Raw genomic sequence first — 26,021 nt, 5'->3', positions numbered from 1 at the left:
CTAGTTGTCCGTCGCGCGTGCGGCTCGAGAAATGCCTTTCTCTAATGGGCCCTCTCAAAGCCCACAATGGTCTTCGCATTAGGCCCGTTAATTATGGGCTCATCCACCTGGTTCCCCTTTGCTTTTACAACATGCCAGTAAAAGTAATTATGAATGATTAAATTTGAATATAACTAAAATAAATAATAAATATTTTATCCGTTTCAAAAAAATTACTCTAAAATAGATACCACTTTTTTCTTAATCAATTTATTTCATGTGAAAAGACTCTGATTAGACAAAAAAGTGTTTTAATGGACCATACTGTAAAAATTGAAAGGAAGTAAATGCGACAGAGTTTCACGTAAAAAGTAAAAGTAATTTTAGCTTTTACTATTTAAAGTATTTTTTTTTACAAATGTATAATAAATCAATTAAAATGAAAAATACCAAAAAGTAACTCGCTATTGGAGGGTGACACACAAACAAACAGAAGAAAAGTTAAATTATCGTTTACTGCTAAACATTGCCATTTCCAAAAAGGGATATGTAATGCTACTATAATTACATCAACTGCCACTGATTCACTTTCCTTGCTCCCTCCATAAGTAGTCCTCTTTCCCTCCACTACTTCCTCCTCATCTTCATACATTTTTCCAGTTTTTCTTTTTCCTTCTGTTTTTATCTTCTTTTTGTTTTAGTAGAAATGGGGTTTTTGAATGTGGCCTGCTGTGTTGCTTCACTTTTTTCACTAATTTTACTAACAGCTGAAGCTAGAATCCCTGGTGTTTTTACTGCCGGAGCATGGCAGAGTGCTCATGCTACTTTCTATGGCGGAAGCGACGCTTCTGGTACTATGGGTATGTCACCGTTTCCTCTATAATCTTCTACTTTCAACTCACCAACTACCCTTTTTTCTGCACATAATGTACTTGAAATGCTTCATTTCTACTCTGTTTTTGGCTGTTTTCTCTAGATTTTTCGTTCAATGTTCAAAGAAATGTTAGTCAATTTGTAAATCTATGGGTATTTCCTCATTTGCAGCGTTTTTTTGTGTATGTACATGAAATGCCCCATTTCTACTCTATTTTGTTCTTCTTCTCTAGCATTTTGGTTTTATTTTCAGAGAAATGCAAGTCAATTTGTAGATCTAGAAGTGTAATGTTACTAAAATTTAGACTAATTTTGAGATTTGTGATGGATTTACAGGTGGAGCATGTGGGTATGGTAACCTATACAGTCAGGGATACGGAGTGAACAATGGAGCACTTAGCACAGCGCTATTCAACAATGGACTGAGTTGTGGAGCGTGTTTTGAGATCAAATGTGACAACTACCCACAATGGTGCCATCCCGGAAGTCCTTCCATCTTCATTACAGCTACTAACTTCTGCCCTCCCAACTTTGCTCTCCCAAACGACAACGGGGGTTGGTGTAACCCTCCTCGCCCTCATTTCGACCTCGCCATGCCTATGTTCCTCCACATCGCCGAGTACCGCGCCGGAATTGTCCCCGTCGTTTACCGCCGGTAAGATTCCTTATCTTTCTCTGTCTGTTTTTTGTGTGCCCATTTCGGTTTGTTTTCTAGTTGTTCTTTTCTTTATTGCTTTTGTCATTCATTGGGGTAGAAAAAATAATAACCTGTCAAAATGTACAACTCGCATGCTTTTCTTCTTTTACCCTATTTATTACTGTTATTGTACCAAGTACACAGCTGTCACCATTGGGCTATAAAATTAGTGAATATAATTATTTTAATGGATCGATAAATAATAGTAATACCTTTATATTATTACGTTCGGCTTGCCCGTATTTTATGCGTGAATCCTCTCGATAACTAGTATAGTGAAAAGCTCAATAAGAATGTCAAACAGCAACCCCTAGATAGTGAAGCACAGTCTCCTAGTATTATCTCCAGTCCATTATTTTTACAGTAACATTTGGATGACTAAATTGACCTGAGTTTTTCTATTTATTTACGCAGGGTGCCATGCAGGAAGCAAGGTGGAATAAGGTTTACAATTAACGGTTTCCGTTACTTCAACTTGGTTTTGGTAACCAACGTCGCAGGTGCAGGGGATATCGTGAGTCTTAGTATTAAAGGTTCAAAAACTAATTGGATAAGTATGAGCAGGAACTGGGGGCAAAATTGGCAAACAAATTCAGTTTTGTTTGGTCAGTCACTTTCATTTAGGGTTAGAGCTGGTGATAGAAGGAGCTCCACTTCATGGAATATAGCACCTGCACATTGGCAATTTGGTCAAACTTTTATTGGGAAGAATTTCAGAGTTTAATTAGTGAAAGTGAAAAAAAGTAGTACTAATTTCTTTTTATATGTCTGTTTGACTATGGTGGTTAATGGGTATTTTGGGGGATTGTGAAAGTAATTAGAAAAAGAAAATGCTTTTTCTGGAATTGGGATTATGGAAAAGTAAAGTCTTTTGGTAATGGGGTTCTTTTTTTATTTTTGGACCTTTTTTTGTTGGGGGTGAAGGGGAAGGATTGATGAGTTTTGTGGAGCAATTGTAATAGGGATTTGGGAAGGGATGAAGTGTAGATGACAGAAGAGCTGAAGCGGCTGCAAAAACATGTAGCCCGCAGCTTCTATTATGACTATATATTTTACCATGTTTTGGTTATTGTACTATTTTGTTATTGTTACTGTTTTAGTATACTTACTTTGATTTGATGTGTTTGAGTTGAATGTCTTTCATAACAGAATCAACCTCTTTTTTCTCATGAGGTAAATGTGATTTCACTAGGCTTGTTGTTATTAACTGTATGTCATGTCAGTAATTTGTAGTAGCTTAATTGAAAATATGTATCTTGCAAGTTCCAATTTGATTGCGATAAATCCATTTCTGGTAGCTACTAGTATGTCTTAAATGGACAATTTCTGGCATTTAGCTCATCTGTTGAAAAGGAAATTCATTGGTGGAAGCTTAGCCATTAAAAGTAGTGGAATGCAAGTGACATCCCAGGATAAATTTGTACTCTTTTAAGTGAATTCTGCATGATAACACATACATTTTCCAACGTAAAATCTTTTTTTAGCCCTTTTAAATCGGTTTATTATATTTTTCAATGTTGAAATTTACATGATAACACGTGTTATGCTATATTGTTACATATAGGACTATTGGAAGGAGTAGATTAATTACGTTGTTAAACTATAGTACGCATATCCCAAGTAGTCTTTATGAAGGGACAGCAGAAAGCACAATTTCATGGGAATTTTAGAGGTTCTTTCAACTCTAAGGTATAGACATCCATGAAGCACAAGAAATTATGTATGTCTGGATAATTGAGTAGAGATTTGCACGTTCCACAAGATAATCATATTTACTTGGGGTCATCAAATCTCCAATTAAACTCTTAACACCATATAATAAGATTCTTTATGCAGTCAACAACAACTAGGATCTGAAGAGAGTGGTGTGTAGGTAACTGTATCTCTACCTTGTGAAAGTAGAGAGATTGTTTCCTAGACTCTCGGCTAAAAAAAAAAGTATGTATAGCAAACACAATAACGAAGAAGTCACTGTTGAAAACAATGAAGAAGAGAACTGAGATCAATATAACCAATAAAATCATTTATTCGATCTACACAAATCCCTAGCCAAAAAAAGAAACAGAGAATCGCAGTATAAATCAGTGAGAAAAAGATGGATCAGGCAATATTCCTGAAAAACCAATGGAAGAGGATAAAATGGACAGGGTTTGTTGATAAAGAGAATGACAGCAGTGTGCTGTGAAATTACAGAGTATTCCTCTGTAAATCAGCTCTGTACTATCAAATGTATATTTCTAGCTGTTGCCTGTTTGTGCTCAAAATTCACACAATACTTGAAGCTGCAATGTATCTAATGACAGAAGAAAGCAGCAGATAAAGAACAAACTGTCTCGTCTGAATTTAGAACAAAATGAAGGTAAAACTAATGAAGTTTTTGCAGACTCAGAATTCCTAGTAATAGTTGAGCTTGCCTACTAGAATTAATCATGTTGATGACAATCAACTCTCCTACTTCGTTCCCCTCAAAGTTCAGTCAAATGCTTTATCTTAATTTCTTCTTATGCGCCTTCCACTGCTTCATTATGTGTGCAACTCCTTCATTCAATGACGCAGTTCTTTTTTCCTTGTTATTCCACAACTGAGGTACTGGGTACCTGCCACTGGGGTTATGCTCATTCAACTCGTTTAACGCAGTTACCACAGATTGATACACTTGATCACCATATTCGGCCTTTAGTTCCTTCAATTTCTCATCATCTTCATCAATTATTTCCTAAGTAAATAAAAATTGAATGAGTAAAGATTTAAAAAAAAAAAAAACCCAAAAAGAATACACGTACTAATAGTTAAAAGTGTACATACCTCAGCAGTATGACCCTTTTGGATAACCTTATAAGGATGCCAGTTTGGATCCCTCAAGTAATCCTCCCACAACGAACATATCTCCACTGCTTTCTCTGCTGCTTCTCCAGGATTAAATTTATTTTTGGCAGCAGCATGGAATGGCTTCTCATCAAGTTCACCCATTCTCTTGACACAGATAAAAGCACGGCTCTCCCTTAAACCCTGTGTGAAAATAAATCAAGCACTAACTAACTAGAGCAAAGGGAAAGAACATGAAGATTGCACATAAAATTGCTGTTCATACAGTAATGGTTGGCAGGTTGAGACTGAAATCATCTTTTCAGGTTACAGAAATAATTTTATAAACATTAGAATCATCGAGGCAGATTTGTAGGTCTATAATTCTTTTCCTTTATTCCAGATATAAAGGCAACGTAAATTTAAAAATATACAGCTTGTAGCTACTACTGCAAACATTTTCAGATGCCAATTTAATGCATGAGCCATATCACAGATATCAGAATCATTTGCACTTCCATGAAGTATTAGCAAGCTTTGGCTGATTATGAATGAGAATCTCCAAGAAACAAACATTACAGAGGAAGAAGTATGATAAATTCGAAAGACCAAAAAAACAAACAAGTATGATAATTCAAATGACCAAAAAAAAATGTTTATGATCGTGATTCATGAATGTATAAAATTACATTGATTAAAGCAAGGGCATACATGGAGGGGGAAAACAATTCTAGGAGTAAAATAAACTACCAAGTTAGATTTACCATCTCCAGAAGGTTCCTCTGTAATGCATATCTCCAGAATTTTATAGAGAGAGTTTTAAACTTTTAGCAGATACAAACTTGTAAATGACAAGGGATAATGTAGGTGGGCATACTGTTTCAAGCAGTGGAACGGCAGCTAAAAGAATTCATCTAGGCACTGGATCTTGCTAGCAAATATCAATATGTCCTGGAACTATTCTTTTTTCTTCTTTTTAACACTGCTGAGCATTTTATTTATTGTGAAGATGTAGTTCTAGATTGAATCCCAATACAAACTAATTAATGGGCAATTATCATTGAAGCAAATGCGTGAAGAATGAAAAGCGTCTGCTAGACTTCCTAAAAAGGCAGATGTATGGTGTACTCACTCCTTAGTAAATAGAAGGATTCGCTGCTCGTCTGGTGAATAAAAATGAGTGTTACTTTGGTGGACAAGAATAAAGTAACCAAAACCTTTCTAAAGCATATATGTTTACCTCCAATTTTCGTACAGTAAAATCACATTGCTTCATTATAAACAAATATTTATGAGGATGAATTAAAAAGGTGTAAATGCTCACATTGATTAGTTCTTTACGGGCTTCCTGCACCTCATCATTTGTAAGTCTTTCCTTTATAATTAGAGTTTGATTCAGTGTTTCCAAGCTATCAAGTTCTTCTTCACTCTCCTTGATTTCTTCTTGAATTGTCTGCAGTTTCTTCTTAGATTCGAGGTCTCCTTCCTCATTCATGAGTCGCATCACTTCCATTGAACCTCTCAAGCGCTCAATCTGCAACTGTAGTGCTTGCTTCTGATCAAGGTTCGCTTCCAGTTCAATTATTCTTTTATGAAGTTGTTCCTTTACTCTCTGCAAGGTAAAGCTCAAAGTCAATTGCTAAAAGCTATGGAGTATTCTGTTTTCAAAGAGGCTGTCTTAAGCCAAAAGTGCACAGCACACCTTATGATCTTCAGCCAATTGCAGCATTTTCTCATCTGCATTTCTCTGCTCCAAAATTGCCCTTTCATTCTGCAGTTAAAGAATTTCAAAAAGCTATCAAGTTAAGCATCAGAAGACATCTAGGGACCTGGTATTCAAATTAATTCCTGTAACCATATTATCAGGCAAGCAAAGTGTTAGCAGAAAGACGGTGATGACCACACTGTATATGCTCGAGTAATTCAAATTCCTTAAATCAGATAAAATTATGTTAAATATCTTTAAAAGGAACAACTGCAGTATTTTAGACACCCAAAGAGTATCATCTCTGCTTTCCCTTTTGTTGAAGCATCACCTGCAAAAAAAATAAAGTAATTTTCTGTATGCCTCTTGTCTTACCATCTCTTTCTGGAGGTGAAGCTTTCTTTTCTCACTCTCATTCAGTGCTTCACGTTTTCTCAATTCTAGTTCTTGTTGCATCAATTGTTGTTTTTGAGCTTCAAGTTGCATTTTGCTTTTCTCATGCTCACGTATGAAATCATGGAGCTGATTGAATGCTTTATCCCGCATCATCTCCATCTCTGGTAAACAGATCATACGACATTAGAGGAGGAAAACAACAAAAGAATGAGCACAACTTCATGATATGAGTTACAAATTTTGCCAGGTGTATCTTTTAGCATTATGTTAAAAGTGAAGCAATAAGATAGAGATATATACTATGTAACTAGTTTACAGCAAAGAGGCAAAAGGAAAACACACCGTCATTGTAGTTTTGGGTCATCTCCTCCTTTTGACTCATCACATTATCCATAAAAACTTCTGCTCTGCTTATTTTCTTCTTCATCTCTTCACATTCCTTGTTCTTCATCTCTAACTCGTTGGTCAAGGTGCATAGTAGCCTTGAATCTTTCCTCCTGTTCTCTTCTTGTATTCCAGAAACTGACTTAAGATCTCCATTTTTACGGAGATGAGTACCAATGAAAGACCCAGCGTTGTAGTCTTCATCACGTGCAATCCAACCATACAATTTACTATCTGGACGTCTTACTGAATTCCAATCTCTCTTCCCATGTTTATCTAATTCAAATGTTTTTTCGAATGCTATAGCATTCATGAATCCCGACCAATCCCCTTTAAATTCAACTATGGCATATCCGGTATGACCCTTGTAGTTCCACAAAGGATGAACCTTCAGTGGATTAAACCCTTTCTCAATCCACAGCTTTTTTAGATTTGTTCCACTTTTACCTACATACCTCCCTCCCTTATATTCAACAGGAATATTGGCTACTATCCCCATCCAAGGAAAAACTATTAGATCATCCTTGGCCTTGCTGATACCTGGCTTACTAGATGCTAGGAGAGGTTGGGGTTGCAGACCATCTTTAGTACTTCTGGGAGGAGGTTCGGATACCACTCTGTTCTCCGCATTTAGTTTTTCCCTTCTCAGGGGCTCTTCAGCACCATCAACAGGTCTATCCACTGCTTCAATGGACCTAGCAGCAGATGGATAAAAATTTCCTCCACCTTCAGACTTCTCAGTGATCTGAGATTCGGATACCACTCTGTTCTCCGTATTTAGTTTTTCCCTTCTCAGGGGCTCTTCAGCACCGTCAACAGGTCTATCCACTGCCTCAATGGTCCTAGCAGCAGACGGATAAAAATTTCCTCCACCTTCAGACTTCTCAGTGATCTGAGATGGCTCTACTGGATTACTCTTGGCATATTGAGAACCTTTCCCTGATAGCTCAGAACATCTCCTCTGACTTGATTCAGATGTGTTCTTGTCTGCATCTATGTACCTATCCAAGTACTTGAACAATCCCAAATGTCTAGCCTTGTCTCTAAAACTAGCACTCCTTGAATCTCTACCAATGCGGGAAGAATGCCGTAGAAGCTCTTGTGAATCATACTCTTTACTTGAATCCTGACAGTATGGACATTTGAAATACTTCCCAGAACGTCTAATTTTGACCTTTTCATCTCTTAAATCTCTGTAGTATTTATACTTCAGCTCTTCAAACTCTGAATCAGTGCTCCCACTTTTCCCTGATCTTCTATGAGACATCTTCAGCCTGTAATAAGATTAAAAGCTAAATACCAGTTTGTGTTTTGTTGATAACCAAACTAAACTAGAGCTAACCAAGAATACTTGCCAAGGGAAATTGAAATGCACCAGAAACAAAAATGTTTATAAGACAATGGCAAATAAGACAGATAAAGTAGAAGACTCAATTTTCAAATCTAGCTTGATTTTTCTTCCCTCTAACAAAATGTTATTGCTATTACTTGCCTTGCTGCATTGAGTGATTCAACAACTCTCAGTCGCTCAGAGTGAAAAGTGGAAGAGCAGAGAAAGGAATATATGTGGAACAAGAAACTTCCTCACTTTGTGATCCAAGCTTCTTCTTCAGCACAACTTACCCTTGTTAGAGTGGGTTAATGTCCCAAAATTTATATATGTCCATCCCCAGTTGCTCGAACAGAACTAATATATATCTTTCCTAAAGGTTCAGTAGAACTAGTATATAGCCCACACGAATGTATTATCATCTACACATTATATTCATTGATCTACACGATATATTATGTGTAAAGGTTGGCCTGTCAATCCAGTTACTTTGCCCATTTAGCAGAGATTCAATTTTTCAACCCGTTTATAATCTCTACAAAACGATCCACCCCCAAAAGCTAGAACAGGAAAATGAGAATAGTCGATGGAACAAAATAAATGCTAGAGACTGTCAAAGTAAGCACAAGAAACAATCAAACAGTATTACAATTTGATACCTGAGCAGCAATTTCATTATAAAGTCTGGATTACCTCAAATTTTTGTTTTGGAGATTCAATCCATGAGTAGCAATATAATCATTTCTGTCTAATTGCTCAGTACAAAAGGCAGACTGAAAAGAACAAAATACTAATTTGTTGCGTCCTGTTTTCACATAGGGTCCAAAGTAATCATAACAATCAAAACATACATCCACCTGGAATCTCGATGAATATAGTATGGCGTTTCTTTGAATTGTTTTTCTTCCAATCAAATGCTAATCCAGGATTCAAAGGTAGCAGATACACCATTTACTATACACACACAAAAACACAAAAAAAATCTGGAACTACCTCTGTTTTCAATCATATGATATCTGATGATTTTTTCACACTGATCGAGAACCCCCTTTTGTTTGAGTTTTCCCCCATCAAAACAGGAAATATACTACATCCCTTGCTTTAAATCAGCAGAAATCAAATGATAAGATATAGCAGAAGGCTCTATAGAGGGGGCAGAGCCAGGTAGTATCAGCCCCTTCCACAAAAAATTACCATGCTTATACATGATTGAAATTATTTTTTTATTCATATATACAGATGTTGAACCCGTTTGACTTCACCCTATATTTACTTTTCATATTTGCAAAAAAAAAAAAAAAAACGGCTCCGTGAGTTACTATAGCAAATCATCCATCACCATACCTCAAAACCCAGAACCACACGAAGGGTTACAAAAACCCTAGAATGTTGCGAGAAGAAACACACACTAGTAATAACTATACAAAACTTGTAACAAAAGAACGTACACATATATACATGCTATTTATACGTAAATGGAAACATATAAACTTGATATCGGAGATCATCACATTTTCAAAAGCAAAAAAAAAAAAAGTTAATGTACCTGAAATCACAAAATCCGAATCTTCAAAACAGGAATCCCTTAAACTTCTTGCAAGTTTTTGAGTTGTACTGAGCAAAAAAAAACAAAGAAAAACAGATGAAGTAAAGATTCTAGTCTCCAGTTTCACTCAGAAGCCATTTTTACGGTCGATTTGTGAAGCGATTAACAGAGATTTTTGGTCACTGCAGAGGCGTGAAGAAGGAAAATGCAGAGGAAAAGCCATTTTCTCATACTTTCTGTTTTGAGAAAACTGAAATGTACAGAATATTTGGCATATTATATGTGTACAAGTTTCTGTATAGTACTCCCTCCCTTCTTATATAAATTCAATTTTTTATTAATCATCCAAAATACTCCTAATAAATAAATTTCCTAAAAATTCAAAAAATATATATACTTCCCTCCTCTTCATACTAGTTGACTAGATTTGACATGACTTATTCTTTAGGAAAGTTAATTAATTAAAAATCTATTTTAGAGTAATAATTTTAGGAAAGTTAATTAATTAAAGATATGTTTTAGAGTAATAATTTAGACTGATTAATAATAGGCGTAATACACAAACATGATCTTTAATTTGACGTCAGCTGACAACTATGACCTTTGACTTTGGATGTGTACAAGTAGGCACTTGAACTTGTATAAAATTGAACAAATAGACACATTCGTCCTATATGGCACCCTACATGACAATTTTGTGTCTACATGGCGTCCTACGTGTATTATGTCATGTAGGGCACGTATGTCTACTTGTTCAATTTTATACAAGTTTAAGTGCTACTTGTGCCCACCTAAAATTGGAGGACATAATTGTCCGCTAAAGCCAAGTTAAGGGTCATGTTTGTGTTATGCCTTTTTTTTTAATCATCCAAAATAATAAATAATTTTAAAAAAAATTCAAATATATATTATTCCCTCCTCTTCATATTAATTGACTGGATTGACATGACATATCCTTTAGGAAAGTTATTAATTGAAAATATATTTTGGAGTACTAAATTAGTCTTATTAATAATATTTTGAAAATCTAAACTTGATTACTATTATATAGTATGAAAAGAAGTAATAAAACTCCTTTTTTATTTATTTATTAAAATGGTTAGAGTAATATTTGTCACATATTGGGTTTTGAGAGTCAATCTCTAATTAACATTTCAAAAATATTTTATTAATAATATTTATATGAAAAGCCCTGCAATTTATAATATTTTTCATGTATTTTAAAACATTTTAAGAGAAAGGTATTGAAAATATCTTTGAAATTGGCATAAACTATTTCATCCCTTAACTATTGACAGGCTTAAAAGCGTCCTTCTACTTAATTAACTAAACTTAGATACACCCTCGATATGCCACACATAGTAAGTGGTCTCAAACTCTTGTAGGAGGCATGAAACTCTTAATAAAAAAAATCGAAAGAATTGTTGAAAACACACCTAAAAACGAGAATCTAGAAGTATATTTCACTAATGTTGCAAGATCAGAGGTGTATTTTAAGTTCAATTAATCAAATAAAGGAGTATTTTTTACACTTATCAAATTAATTTTTAAATACAAATGTAACAAGTATATATTTTTGAGAGAGAGTGTTAGTAACTTTTTTGGTATTTCATATTTCATATACTAAAATTATGATTTATCGACAGACACTCAAAGTGACATGACTTTTACTTAGATAATCTCAAATAATTTTTGTACAATTTAAATTCATATAGTAGGATCCCGTTATGTTTTTTTGACACTTTTCACTGATTTAACATAATATATGTCCTACACGAATTTTGAGCGGGCTCCTTCTTCTTCCTTACTCTTTCTCCCTACCATCTATCCCACCTTCCACCATCCTCCACCACCACACAAGTTTTGAAAAAGAACCTACAAATTTGTTATATTACACTATTTGATTCCTTCTTCTTTCTAGAAAATTGAATTGCACCTTTATTAATAGATTTGTTAGGATATTTATCTTATTCTCCTAATTGATTTATTAACTAAGTTTCACATGTCACATACGGATTTATTTATTTTTTCAGGTAGGAGACGTTTGGCAATACACAATTTGATTCTAAAAATATAAAGATGGTGTCAAAATGACACAATAAAAATCTACTACGAGTTTTTAAAATGTATAAGATTTATTTGAGTTGTCTAAGTAAAAAATTCTGTCAATTTTAAATGTATGTCAATGAATTCCGTCAAAATTAAAAGTTTGTGGGGGTACTATGAAATGAATTCCGTCAAAATTAAAAAGTTTGTGGGGGTACTATGCAGTTGACAGTTGAGAGTTTGAAATAAATGATCAAGTTAAGTCGAAAAAATATAGTAATTAAGTTGTGATTTTTTAAAAGTTTTTGTTTTTGTTTATTTATAACTTAAAAAAAAAAAAACTAGTCCTAGACATCTTATTTATCATATTAAAAAAATATAGCAATTGTAGTTTCATAAGGGGCACTACCAATCAGGACGGAGTTAGTTAGGAGTGAAATCGGAAAAAGAATTCGTTTAAATTTCTTTCATTGAAAAATTACATTATATATACAATGTCAAAATTTATATATATTCGAACCTTTGTAACACTAGTGTTTTCCCCTTTTAAGCTCCATTGGTAAAAGTAAGGCCCAAGCATAACTAATTGCTTAGTTTTACATTATGATCAAAATATGTATATGTTAATATTATAATTTTATGGTTGTTTCCATAACAGTATATTTTTATAATTAAACTAGCATGTTTACACAAAATACTATTACTTTTATGTAGAGCCGTTAATATGCGATAGATTCGTAGAGTTGACTTGGTTTAACCCGTGATTTGATAGGGTTGAGCTAAGATTTTTGAAGATCATTTAAGAAAATAGTTTTTTAGCTCGGCCTGAATAAGTCTGCTAATTTGTGGGGCTTGAAAAATATGGGTCGGATCGGGTCGTGAGCTAAATAAAAATAAAATAAAAAATAAAATAGAATATTAAAAATATTAAGAGTCCAAACTCAAAATCTATATAAAGTTTTAAAAATTAAAATTAAAATATAAATTATGTTTATAAAATATGTACTACATAAAATAAATTTTTCCTAATTTTCTATGGAAGTAGGCCATAGCATATGGAATATTGTCATATTTTTTGTGTTTTATTATGATCATTACAAAATAATTAGGTTAATATTTCTATTTAGCTATTTATACTTTTACTTAAAACCAAACTTAATAAATATTATAAAGGTAATTTTATTTGTGGATTTGATTAAGAAATAGTAACACTAACATCATGTAGTATTATTGTCTTGTCGATATTTATGATAATATTTTTAAATTATAATTTAATTTTAAAAATTATAAAAAAAATATACTTTTTAAAATAAAGGATGGCCCGTAGCCCACGTACTTGTAGGTTGGGCTGATCATTTCTTGACCCACCAAAAAAATGGGTCAGCACGACCTGGCCCATCAACTTTCAAAGCCTTATGGATTAGTCTGGATGGGAGGTGTCAGCCCATATTAACGACTCTAATTTAAGCGTATATTCTCTATCTTTTTCCCAAAAAAATAAAAATTACACTTAGATTCTTATTGTTTGTTTCTCTTTCTCTTTTATTCATAATTCATAAATTATATTAGTCTCTTTATCGTATAAAAAAATTGACGATCTTCGAAGATAATATATGATTAAAGGGGTACTGGTTCGAAACCAAAAAATAAAAATAAAAATAAAAAACTAAAGTTGAATATTATAAAAGAAAAAAATTTAAAGAAGTGTTTGATGGAGCATGGCCTTAGTAGAAAGAAATGTTAAATAAGAGAGACAAAGCTAGTTGAATCATAGCAGATTAAGATTAATTTTTTCCGCATCCTACCCCATTTACCTTAGCACAATATTCACGATTTTAAGTATTACTTCTTCATATTTTAAACCTTTTTTGCTGAATTCTTGCCTATGTCATTGCTACCAATCGTTTGTGCTATCAAATTTATTTTGGAATATTTTAAACGAAAGAAATTATCTCTTTGACCTTGCGCAAGAAAGACAAGAAGAGAAAAGGATAAATTGATTGACCATCGCGTTATGACCAAAAAAAATGAAACCCTAAAAATATACGGAGTATTTGTTTCTACGAACTAATTTGTACTACTAACTTTACAAATAACAAAATCTTTTGTTTTTGTCTTTGTTCACGTATCAAATTGAATATGAAAAAATAAATATAGCCTCAATCAAATAGATCAATACCTAACTTCGAATTGAAATTGTTGACGATGCATAACTAACTAAAGAAAAACCTAAAAAGTAGTATTACTTACTTCAAAAGAAATAAAAGTAAATTATTTGCTCCTGCTTCAAATCCATTTGTGGAGGCGATTTACTGATAAATTTTCATCCAAGCAATCTGCAAAATCATATCAATTTTAATCAAGTCATTACTTTCTTGCGGTATAAAAAAATTAAAATCTAGAGAAGTATAAATTAAAGAAATAAAGATAAATACTGAGAGTGCTGTTAGAAACCTCAACGAAGAAGTGAATTTTTTTTTGTAAAAAAAGTAGTTAGAATGATAAGACTTGCTAGTTAATTGTACAGATTATTCAATTGAACAACGATAGATATGTAGCAAAAATCATTAATGCATAATAGAACTTCTAAGTGCTAATACGACATTAATTAAGACCACATTGGTTTGACTAAAACAACATATAAAGGAATTAAAAGGAAATGATTATGAGTTTTCAATGCACTATGGAGAGAAATTTTTAATGAGGTTTGAATCTTTGTACATTATAATAATGAGAAAAGAGATTAGATAAATCCTAATAATTTATTTAGCTTGAGACTGAGACATAATAATTATTATTATTGTTATGTTTATAATTCTAGATAATAATTATATGAATATAATTATCTTGGTAGTCTTTGCATATTTATATCAAAACAATATATAGATAATAATGATATATGAATGTTCATTCCCAACCATAACAATTCAATGTAGATCTAAATATTGAAAACCAATTAATAAAGGAAAACATTTTCTTAGAATTACATAATTTATGCCATATCAAACACATTTGCCTTGAAAATAAAATGAAAAATCAAAGGTCATTCCTATTCTCTTTGTTGATGAAGTGACACTCCCTGTGGTTTCTAGATTATGCCAACTAAACAATTACAAAAGTGATGTGAAAGGGATTGGGAATTCAAAAAAATTGAAGATGGAATCATCAATCTCATATGAACACCAAGAACAATTATACAAAATAATAAAAATACACAAAGATTAAAGAGAATTGTTGGGATAAACACAAATCTAAGTAATTGTTTACCTAAACATATGAAATGTTCCTAATAATCTCAAATCCAAGTTACAAAGTAAGAAAGGGTTTATCAAACAATTGAGATGCAATCAATTAACACAAAGAAACAATAAAGAGAATCAAGGAATTAACTAGATTAACATTCAAATGAAGATATAATTCAGAGAGAGACATAAGTTCATACATGAATACCTGCTCTCCGGCGCAGTTCAAGAGAGGTTCAAGATGAATATATCCAAAAGAAAGACCTAAGGACCTATTTATACTAGGGTTTATTATTTTAATCAAAATACTAAAATACCCTCGATCTAACTTTGGGCTTCTTAATTTAAGTCCAAAGACATGAGTCTTCTTTGGGGGCTTCTAATTGTGTTTAGTTTTGTTCTCCACTCTTTAAATATTCATCATTCATGTAAGTATATTGTAAATCTTGAAGTTTGGAAAAATGCCACTAATTTTATAATGGTCACTCATATCTCATCAAAAACAAATTTGACGTTTGATTAGTTAAAATATTTTTTATATAAGAGAATCAAGGAATTAACTAGACTAACATTTAAATGCGAGATATAATTCAGAGAGATATAAGTTCATACATACCTACTCGCCGTAGTTCAAGAGAGGTTCAAAATGATGTATCCAAAAGAAAGACCTAAGGACCTATTTATACTAGGGTTTATTATTGGGATTATTTTAATCAAAATATTAAAATACCCTCGATCTAACTTTGGGCTTCCTAATTTAAGTCCAAAGACATGAGTCTTTTTTGGGGCTTCTAATTGTGTTGAGTTTTGTTCTCCACTCTTTAAATATTCATCATTCATGTAAGTATATTGTAAATCTTGAAGTTCAGAAAAAAGCCTCCAATTTTATAATGGTCACTTCATATCTCATTAAAAACAAATTTGACGTTTGATTAGTTAAAATATTTTTTATATAAGAGAGTCAACAAATTAACTAGATTAACATTCAAATGCGAGATATAATTCAGAGAGAGATATAAGTTCGTACATGAATATCTACTCGCCGCAGTTCAAGAGAGGTTCAAGATGAATGTATCCAAAAGAAAGACCTAAGGACCTATTTATACTAGGGTTTATTATTGGGATTATTTTAATCAAAATATTAAAATACCATCGATCTAACTTTGGGCTTCCTAATTTAAGTCCAAAGACATGAGTCTTTTTTGGGGGTTCTAATTGTGTTGAGTTTTGTTCTCCACTCTTTAAATATTCATCATTCATGTAAATATATTGTAAACCTTGAAGTTCGGAAAAAAGCCTCCAATTTCCCATTTTATAATGGTCATTCATATAAGTCTGTTCTAATAGTTTTTTACTAGTTACCCACCAATTAAAATATAATGGAGAATTAATTTTACTTTTTTTGGAAAGACTTGGACAAAAAAACCATTAACTGAAACACAAAATAATTTGAATCTTTGACGAGTCGAATTTCGATTTGTTGAGTTGAAAATGTTGTTGGAGTTTCAAATTTTCACAGTAGAATGTGTTAGAGTTTGAAAATTGTTGAAGTTAAAAATACACTACCAAATCACTCTCACATTTTCAATTTGTATCAAAAAAATATTTTCTCCTTTTTCTATTTTCTCATCTTTATTCAAATACTTCACAAAAACACTCTCTCACATCTTGCGTCATGAATAATATTATGATAATATATTATATGCACTTGATTCAATATTTTAAAATGATGAATGAGACCATCACAAGATTTCAATTGATCGATTCCATAACGATGATAATGATCAATTTCGTATTAATGATCACGAACAAGAGATTATCAAAAAAATGGTCATGCAAGAAAATGGTGTGAAAGTATAAATAGGTGAGAATGATTTAGAAGATTTGAAAGGTGATGCTAAGTCTATTAAGGAAAAAGGAAAATCTCATGCTATCAAATCTATTAATAATTTATTGATGAAAATAAAAACTAACCTTAGAAGCTAGAGGAGTTCATAGAAGGGCTACTAATTAGAGGAAAATTATAGAAAAAAGAATGCTTGGACAATTGAAGTCCATATTAGGAAGAATATAGAAGCACTTCTAGTCATAAAAATACGGTAAATTGGTAATTAACCTCCTCTTATTTGCCCTACTTGTCATAAAATGTTTAATTAATTTGTTAATGTTGGATATGTTCTTTATTTTGCATGCATCGATTTTTATATGATTTTATAATAATTATGGCTTTTATTTTAGATTTGAATACATATTTTTATACACCTTTCATGAATATAGTAGAATGAAGGGTTTTTGAATATAGTAGATTTAGTTCATATTCTATATTTGTCTTGAAAATTATTGAAAATGTATAAATTATTAATTTAGAACCCAATAATTTAAAAGGATCGTTATACTTAAGAATTAAATGTTGGTGTGAATCAAAATTGAGGAAAAACTTTTCATCCTTTTCTAGCTATACATTGCACCTACTTAAAAATATTTCCAAACCAAATCTAACATGCTTGAAGTTAAACTAAACTAAAATTCTATTGGTTATGTTCCCACTAAACCTAATTGCTTAACTAGCACACTTATTAATTAACACTCTGTTTGGATGGTTGTTAGGTACGGAGTATAAAATAATATAAGGTATTGTATTGTATTGTATTGTTTTAATAGAATATAATGTTTGGATAGACTATATCATTTTTCGTCGTTACATAATGTCATTCATCAACAATTTGAAGAATAAACTTACAAGAAAAGTAAGGTACATGGTAAAATTACTTAAAAGATAGTTCAAAGACAAAATAAAATTATTAGATAATAAGTAAAACTAAAAATGAGAAGAAAAAATGAAGGTAATGATGTGATCAAACCAAATCGATCGTTACACAAAATGAGATTTTTCATTGTTACCCAATAAGGATTTAACGATATGATATAATAAAATTTAAGTAACAATCAAAATAAACATTGAATTTAATCTAACAATACAACAAATAAGGATTTATATATATGTATGAAAGTAATTGCATGTGTCTTCGATTCAAGCAAAAATTTGAGGAAAATAGATAAAGAAGACATGAAGAGGAGTCGAATCCAAAATATGCTCATTATAATGCAGTGGAACTTCCTTGTGGGAAGATTACCTGAGGGATGCAAAATGGCTTCCGTTTAAAGTTATCTCTCGATTTTGCTTTGGTCACTAAATATAGCTAATCTTAGAGTTCTTTTACTTCTAAGAACAACAACTAAAAATATATAGATCAAGTTATTTGACTTACTGGATGGATGGCACGATACTCAAGATAATCATTCCTAAATTTCTCTATCTTGTGTATCCACTGAACTAATAGCTTATCGTTCTTTCTGTATAAATTCCATAGTTATTTGCATATTAAACTCTATTTTTCATGTCACAATGTGCATCACACTCAGCCCTCTAGTAGATTTAGGGCAACACAATTTCTCCCATATGAGTTTAATTTGGAAAGTGCATTTGTCTAAAGTATTGATATAATTCACACTCTTAAAATATATATATTTCGCTTTAATTCTGTCAAATTTCACATTTTCTCATCTTCTTCTATGCAAAAGAAACTTGTGTCTCCCAATCCCTCTTCAACTATCAGTTTGCAACTAAATTTCTTTTCCTCTTAAATCTAGTTGGATCATAAAATATTTGCAGAATCAATCATTACTTGCATATTGAGAAGAATTACCATATTTAAAATATGAAAAATTAGGAAGAAGAATTAGCTATGGTGCGTGCCCTAACTGTTAAGTATGATATTATGATTATGTTGATTTTTGTGTTCAATTATCGACTGAAGTTTTACAGGATTATGATGATTTTTTGTTGTTTGTTTAATAACCTAATTTAAAAATATGATAATCGTAATAATAAATAATGGATACTAGTTGTTATCTATTTGAGGGATTTTACCGATTACATTCTAGAGTGATTACTTTTTCATGTAAAAGTAGACATTGCATATTTTGTTTGTCTGTAACACTGTATAAAAGTAAAGACATCACCGTAACCCTTACATTAGATATTAGGAATAATAATAATAATAAAAAAGAGAGAAGGCCCAAAATAGTCTCTCATCTTTGGGTTAAGACTCAAAGTCATCCTTGAATTTTCACATGGAGCATTAATAGTCCCTCATGTTTGAAATATTGGTGCACTTTTGGTCCTCCCCTAAACTTTTGCCTATTTTTTAACATTAATTTTGTTCATAATTTTATGTAAGGAATGACCCATCGTCTTTTTTATACATTTAGTAGAAATAATAACTCTATGTGAGAGAAGGTGAGAAAAAGAACACCTTGTTCTGTTCAGTATAAATATTATTACAGCCAAACTAAGAACATTTTAACATATGACATTGCAAGAAAAGAAAAAATTGTACTATTGTACGTGAAATCATCGTGATAAACCTCTCGACTTTACCTGCAATACAATTTCTACTAAACATAATAAGGTGTTTTTCTTCTCACAATCTCCCACATGGAGTTATTATTTCTACTAAATATATAAAATGATGATTAAACATTCCATACATAAATTATGAACAAAATCAATGTTAAAAGATAGGCAAAATTTTGAAGAAGGACCAAAAGTGCACCAATATTGCAAACATGAGGGACTATTAATGCTCCATGTTAAAACTCAAGGATGACTTTGAGTCTTCACCTAAAGATGAGGGACTATTTTGGGCCTTTTCTCTAATAAAAAAAATCAGAATTGTATGTGACATAAAGTGACACAATATATACTCCCCCGTCTCATCATAAATGACGTTTTTACACTTTCATTTCAATGACTCACATCAGAATGTTATTAATTAAATGAGTGAATTCTTATGTAACTAAAAAACTATATATTATATATTTGATAAAAATAGAGATAATATTATAGATTATATGAGTCAATGCAGAATGCTGGCAACGAGCTGCAAGCTATCTGCCACCAGGTTCTCTTTCCATAATAGTTATATGCGTCACTAGGGGGTTCCCAAGTAGCAGGAGTAACTCCCTACAATCATATAAAATAAAAGAGTAAGAAGGGTGGACCAAAACACTATATTACATACTCTTTTGCTCACTTTCACTTGTCCACAATGGACATTACACTTTTATTAAAAAAAAAAATTAAAAAAAATGCATATTTAACTATTATACCTATGATTTTTAGCATTTTAAAATATCTTGAAATTGGTTTAGAAAATTAACGGTTAATGTTAAAAGTAAAACAAAAAACAAATAATCGTTCTCTTGATAAACTATACATGATAAGTGAAAGTGAATTTTATTTTAGTATTGCAGACAAGTAAAAATAAATAGACTGAGTGACCACTATATAATTAAGTGTAAATTAGAAAAATAATTTTTATTTTTCTAAAAGTAAGTTAATTTCTTAAGAAATGTACCCAAGGTAAAAGCATCACTTAATATGAAACAATAGAAGCAATATTTATGAGTTTAGTAATTATGAACTACTACAAAAAAAAAAAAAAAGTGAAGACTAGCATAGTAGGAGCAATAGATTGACGGAATATTCAAAGATACTGACATAATTAAAACTAGTTTGACATTAAAAAAAAAAGAGATAAAATCCCCAAAAGTACAAGAAAAAAAAATATATGTAACTAAACTAAAATTAAAGGAGGTCAAAATTAAATAGTTAACACAAATCAAAGAACAAAAGGGGGAAGTCACTCCATGTAATCACAATTATATGACCCATATCTATCATTGTTGAATTTGACTTTCCTTTTACAAAATGCATGGATACAAGCACTTTGATAACATCGTAAAGTAAAACCTGACATTAATAAAGTAAGTTGATTTTTCATACAGTGATAATTTGAGATAAAAATTATTATTTGAATAATCGACACCCAATATAATTGATTAACTAATATAAGCTAAATCATAAATCAATTCAAAAAGTAGAGGTACATCTTATAATTAATTGTGTAAATTAAATAAGAAAAGTTTTTAACTTGACAAATCATTTGTTTGGATTGTAGATATCTATGAATTTCTATCTTTGATTGGAAAACATATCTTGTATTTTTTTCAATGTGGTACTGCAATAAATTAATTAAATAATATATTTTTAACAAATTTAGTCACCACGATATATGAAAAATCTGATATATCCCATGAATAATGATAAGATTCGATGTATATAAAAAAAATGTTGATTAATAAATAATAATAATTTAAAGTAATTAAAGATACAATTTAATTACAATAATCTACAACATATAAGGTGTTCCAAAATTTCTGATACAACTCAATAATTAAACCCCTTTTAAAATCGCACGAAAATTGGTGTATGCAAAATTAAGAACACATATATAATAGTAGCAATTAATTGAACATTTTATGACTAACAAATGAAATTTAGAGATTGTTAATTATTAATTTACCGTAGTATCCTTTTGGCCAGAAGAGCTTTCATTCTTCCTAACACGGAGTTCAGTTGCAATCCTTAGCACCAGTCTTCTCGCGTTTGTATCGTTTTTCTTCTATTTTTTCTCTAATTGGCTCTTGGGGAGGGTGGTTTATTAGCTTCTGAGGTTTATTTTTGTTTTCACCAATGGCTCATTAGTTGAAAAATCTTCTGTTTTTCTCTTTCAAGTTTTGCAAATCAATTTCACATGTTTCTACTTCCACATCCTTCTCCTGTATGGTCATTGTTTTATCATCATTTTCAGTAGATTTTTCTTCTTCATTCTGATTATTCATACAAAGGATTTGATCCTTTGAAACTTTGCGATGATTCCATTCATCACCTTCAAAAAGTGGCACTACTAAAAAAACTGTAAAAAGAGACTTAAAAAAGAGACCTCATGAGGTCTCTTTTCTGAAAAAAGAGACCTAAAAAGAGACCACAACGGTAGGTCGATATAATGTAGGTGACTTTTTTGTAGAGACCTCATGAGGTCGCCAAACAGAGACCTCACGACGTCACTAATAAGTTTTCCAATTTTTTTTTAAAAAGAGACCTCATTAGGTCGCAATTTCATAATTTACATTTGTTTTATTTTTAATAAAGGTGGCCTCATGAGGTCACTATTATATTATTTATTTTTATTTTATATTTAAAAAGAGAGACCTCACAAGGCCGCTTTATCTCATAGCCTAAAAAATGAAATTGCCAAAAAGAGACCTCGTGAAGTCTCTTTACTACATTTCTAAAAAATAAACTGCAGAAAAGAGACCTCCTGAGGTCTCTCTACTGTATTTCTAAAAAACAAAATGCAAAAAAGAGACCTCATGAGATCTCTTTTATGAAATTTCTGGAAAATAAAATGCAAAGAAGAGACCTCTTTTTCTGGAAAAAAGCTAACAGCTTGTAACTGTTTTTGCAGCTGCTCATCACCGTCATATTAATTTAATACCTTTTTAATTAGCTAAAATCAAGCTCAAAGAGTTTCCAACAATCAACTAATACAACACATTTACTAAATATTCTCTTATCAACTCAATATGCAACTCACCTTCAACGTAATCCGAAATTGAACGAAAAATCATAAAATCCATAAGTTATATAATAGGATTTCAATGTTATCATGCATTCACAAAAAAAATAAGTCCCATAAAAAAGTCATAAAGTAAAGAACTTAGATTATCTATTACAACTCTAAACTTCACTAATGTGGTAGTGTGTTTGCCACATGATCCTCATCTTCTTCATCACTACTAGACTCATCTGTCATATTTCTTTGTTGACCATAGACTGGATATCGAGTAGGTTGAGACCGAGAGGGTTGAGGAGGGAAAATGACGTCATTGGAACAAGGGGGAATCCCTCCTGAAGCAAGTAATGCATCTAATTGAGCCTTAAGACCCTCATACTCTATGTCCCTGCGCCTTTCCCTAGCCCACGAGTCTTGGACTTGGCTAGATAGCTCAGCTATCTTTTGCTCCATAGCTAAATTTTTCTTCATCGATTCATCATCATAGGAACTACTTAGGCCTTCAAACTCAGAATGATATTCACAAAAGGTTTGTTGTGGCATGCCATAGGCATACTCATATCTACTCGGCCCACCAATCAAGTCTAGCCACACTCTCTCAGCCTGTTTTTGGGTAAGTGTCATACCTCAATTTCTTCTGGTTAAGTTTGTCGTAAATCCTCCAAAACTTGAAGATATCGATTTTAAATTGAATGGTATTATTATTAGAATATAAATTTAGAAAGCAAGTAACTATTAGTTTAAATTAGAGGCTTACATAGGTCAATTCAGCTCGCGGCTCAACCCACACGTCTGGATCTTCGAGATTTTTCTTCTTTCTTATGTGTGTTGCCCTGAATGCCTCAGTCTAAGTTACCAATCTTCCTAGTTCCTTTTCCTACATATTGAACTAATTAAGTTATAATCAAGAGTAATTAAATATTAATACCTAAAATATATAAAAACTTACAGAAAAATGATACATACCAATTTCCTCCTCATACTTCCTTGACTTTGAGCCCCACTTGTGTGTAGAGAACCACCCTTAGTAGATGGTCTAGCCTTCTTACCGATCTCACTCATTTGCTTAAATCTTGGATCCTTCGCCCTTAACAATATCTGGTTTTTCATAATTCAAACATTGACATTTATTACAAGGACACTTAAGCACACCATTACGTTGAAAAAGTTCTAGTGTCTTTGCATACTCCACAAAACCAGTGACGCCTTCTACAAATTCAGGTCTTAGCCCCATTCGACCAAAATTAGTCATTTTATACATCCAACTACGATTCATCTACATAAAGATCACAAAAAATTGAATTTGTTAAACACTAATTTATGTAATAATTTACTGAAAATCAAATTGTAACAATCCTAGTAGGGACTGCTTAACGAGGCCTTGTGCAAATGAATAAATGTATCTTTGGTGACTACAAAAGCATACTTCTCTCAACAGTTTGTCCCAAATAATGTCCACTTCCATAAATAAATCAAAATAGAATACATCATTAAAAAAATAGTAGTAAGGTGGCACTATTACAGAATGGTCAAGGACCTTTCTGGGCACAATGATTTCTTAACTTTCCTCTCTTCATTACTGCACAATGGTTTATATCTATAGACTATAGTATATATATAACTTTCCTCTTCTCATTACTACAACCAATAAAATAATAGGTAGATCCATATGTCATCTTAATTACTCATAAACAAAGAACAAGTCATCTTAATTGTCAATTATCAGCAAAAACATCTAATCCATACATTTTTCAGTTTAAAAACAACTAAAATACATACAACGACATAAACCAAAACAATATTAGTTCTAAGTTTGCATCAGAATTTACAACGTGATTATTTTAGATTGAGATATAAGATATAATAATCTCAAAATACAATACAAATCTTCATAACAGGTTTTATTTCTTTATTCTTAGATATTACTACCCATGTATCTTTAGGCCTTAGCCCCTCTTGACCAAAATTATTCCTATTATACATCAAACTACGATCCATCTACACACAAAATTTGAATTTTTCAAGCAAGAAATTAAGTCATCTTCCCAGTTAGTAGTATTAAGGGGATTCTTGCATTTGAGGCAGCAGCTTCAACTAGCATGATGATGATGATGATGCAGCCAATAGGCACTATTAAGGGTCAAGGACCTTTCTCGGTACAATGGTTTCTTAACTTGTCTCTCCTCATTATTGCACGATGGTTTATATCTATAGACTATAGTGTGTGTGTGTATATATATATAACTTTTCTCTCCTCAGTTAAAAAACAACCAAAATACATACAGAGACATGAATCAAAATGATATTAGTTCTAAATTTAAATCAAAATTCAACACATGATTATTAGGAGTTATTTAGAGTGAGATATAAGGTAAAATATTCTCAAAATATAATAGAAAATCTTCATAACCGAGTTTATTTCTTTATTCTTAGACATTACTACCCATGTATCTTCTTCTAAATTATATGATACAAAACTTGCTAGCATTCATGTTAATCATCATGAGAAGTCAAAACAGGACATTAAAATAGAACAAGAGTAAAACCCAAAGTTAATTATATGTTCATGAAGTGAAAAGAGAATCACAAATTCTACTAATGCTTGCAGTAAATTGAAAGAGAGAGTCTACATTGATGGATGCTTGCAATAAATAAACAATATAGTTACAACTTGGTTTAAAGATTGAAAGATTCACCTTTATTTGCAGAGAAAGAAATCGACACCGAGAATTTGAATCGATGACGAAAGCTTTGGCTTCAAACCGAGTGAGTTCCGAAGGTGAAAACTAAAAAACTTCAAACTGATGAGAGGCTTGACGACAACCGGAGGCTACACATCTGTAAAACTATGGGGAAGAGACAAGTTAGGGCTTTTTTTAGCTTTTAGGTGAAGAGCAGGAAAGGAAATGAACTAAATTAAAAATGCCCTCTTATTTTAATTTAATAAAAATAAGAGACCTCATGAGGTCTCTTATTTTAAAATATTATTTTACAAATTTGACTAATAAAATGAGATCTCACAAGATATATAAACCTAAATTAGTATTTTTTATTTTAACAAATAGTGACCTCGTGAGGTCGCATATTTTATACAAAGACATACTATAAACTAAAAAAATTAAAATAAGTCACTTATATTATTAATTAGGAAGATTTTTTTATAAAATTGACCTCACGAGGTCTCTCCTGTTAAAAAAAAAAAAAGTTATTGATGCAAATAGCGACCTCATGAGGTCTCTTTTTAGCGACCTATTTTTGAGGTCTCTTTTTTTAGGTCTCCTTTTGCAATTTTTTTAGTAGTGTAGATTAAGATCATAAAAGATATCATCGTTGATATCCATCACTTTACAATGGTTTTGATAGATTGAACATCAACATCTAAGAAGAATATAAAAAAAGAGAAGAACTCTTTTTTGATACAATCTGAGTAAATAAAAAGGTTGCTTGATATATAAATTGTGTTGAATAGAGATGAGATTGAGAAAAAAAAGAGATGTAGAAAAGATTTCGAGATAAATTATGAAAGTAAAAGAGTTG

General features: G+C 31.6%; 2 protein-coding genes and 1 pseudogene across 2 annotated transcripts; 1 reads left to right on the top strand and 2 right to left on the bottom strand.

The window, feature by feature from the left end:
• The first annotated feature begins 591 nt into the window (after positions 1–591).
• On the top strand, positions 592–2,279 carry LOC125808002 (expansin-A6-like). The gene is made up of 3 exons (XM_049487765.1): positions 592–839; positions 1,189–1,507; positions 1,964–2,279. The coding sequence occupies exons 1-3, from the start codon at positions 686–688 to the stop codon at positions 2,271–2,273; spliced, it is 783 nt and encodes a 260-aa protein (XP_049343722.1). The 5' UTR covers positions 592–685; the 3' UTR covers positions 2,274–2,279.
• Positions 2,280–3,992: 1,713 nt separating this feature from the next.
• On the bottom strand, positions 3,993–9,937 carry LOC125807757 (factor of DNA methylation 4-like). Its single transcript, XM_049487495.1, has 7 exons — positions 9,716–9,937; positions 6,798–8,113; positions 6,435–6,616; positions 6,057–6,125; positions 5,679–5,966; positions 4,355–4,558; positions 3,993–4,265 (listed from the first exon to the last, which is right to left on the bottom strand). The coding sequence occupies exons 2-7, from the start codon at positions 8,104–8,106 to the stop codon at positions 4,035–4,037; spliced, it is 2,283 nt and encodes a 760-aa protein (XP_049343452.1). The 5' UTR covers positions 8,107–8,113; positions 9,716–9,937; the 3' UTR covers positions 3,993–4,034.
• A 12,683-nt stretch (positions 9,938–22,620) lies between these two features.
• Positions 22,621–23,736, bottom strand: LOC125807756 (uncharacterized; annotated as a pseudogene).
• Between the last annotated feature and the right edge of the window lie 2,285 nt (positions 23,737–26,021).

Source organism: Solanum verrucosum, unplaced genomic scaffold (genome assembly GCF_900185275.1).
Source record: "Solanum verrucosum unplaced genomic scaffold, falcon-dt-bn FXZP01000183.1, whole genome shotgun sequence".
In the NCBI taxonomy this organism is placed as follows: domain Eukaryota; kingdom Viridiplantae; phylum Streptophyta; class Magnoliopsida; order Solanales; family Solanaceae; genus Solanum; species Solanum verrucosum.
This window is presented reverse-complemented; position numbering and strand designations above follow the sequence as displayed.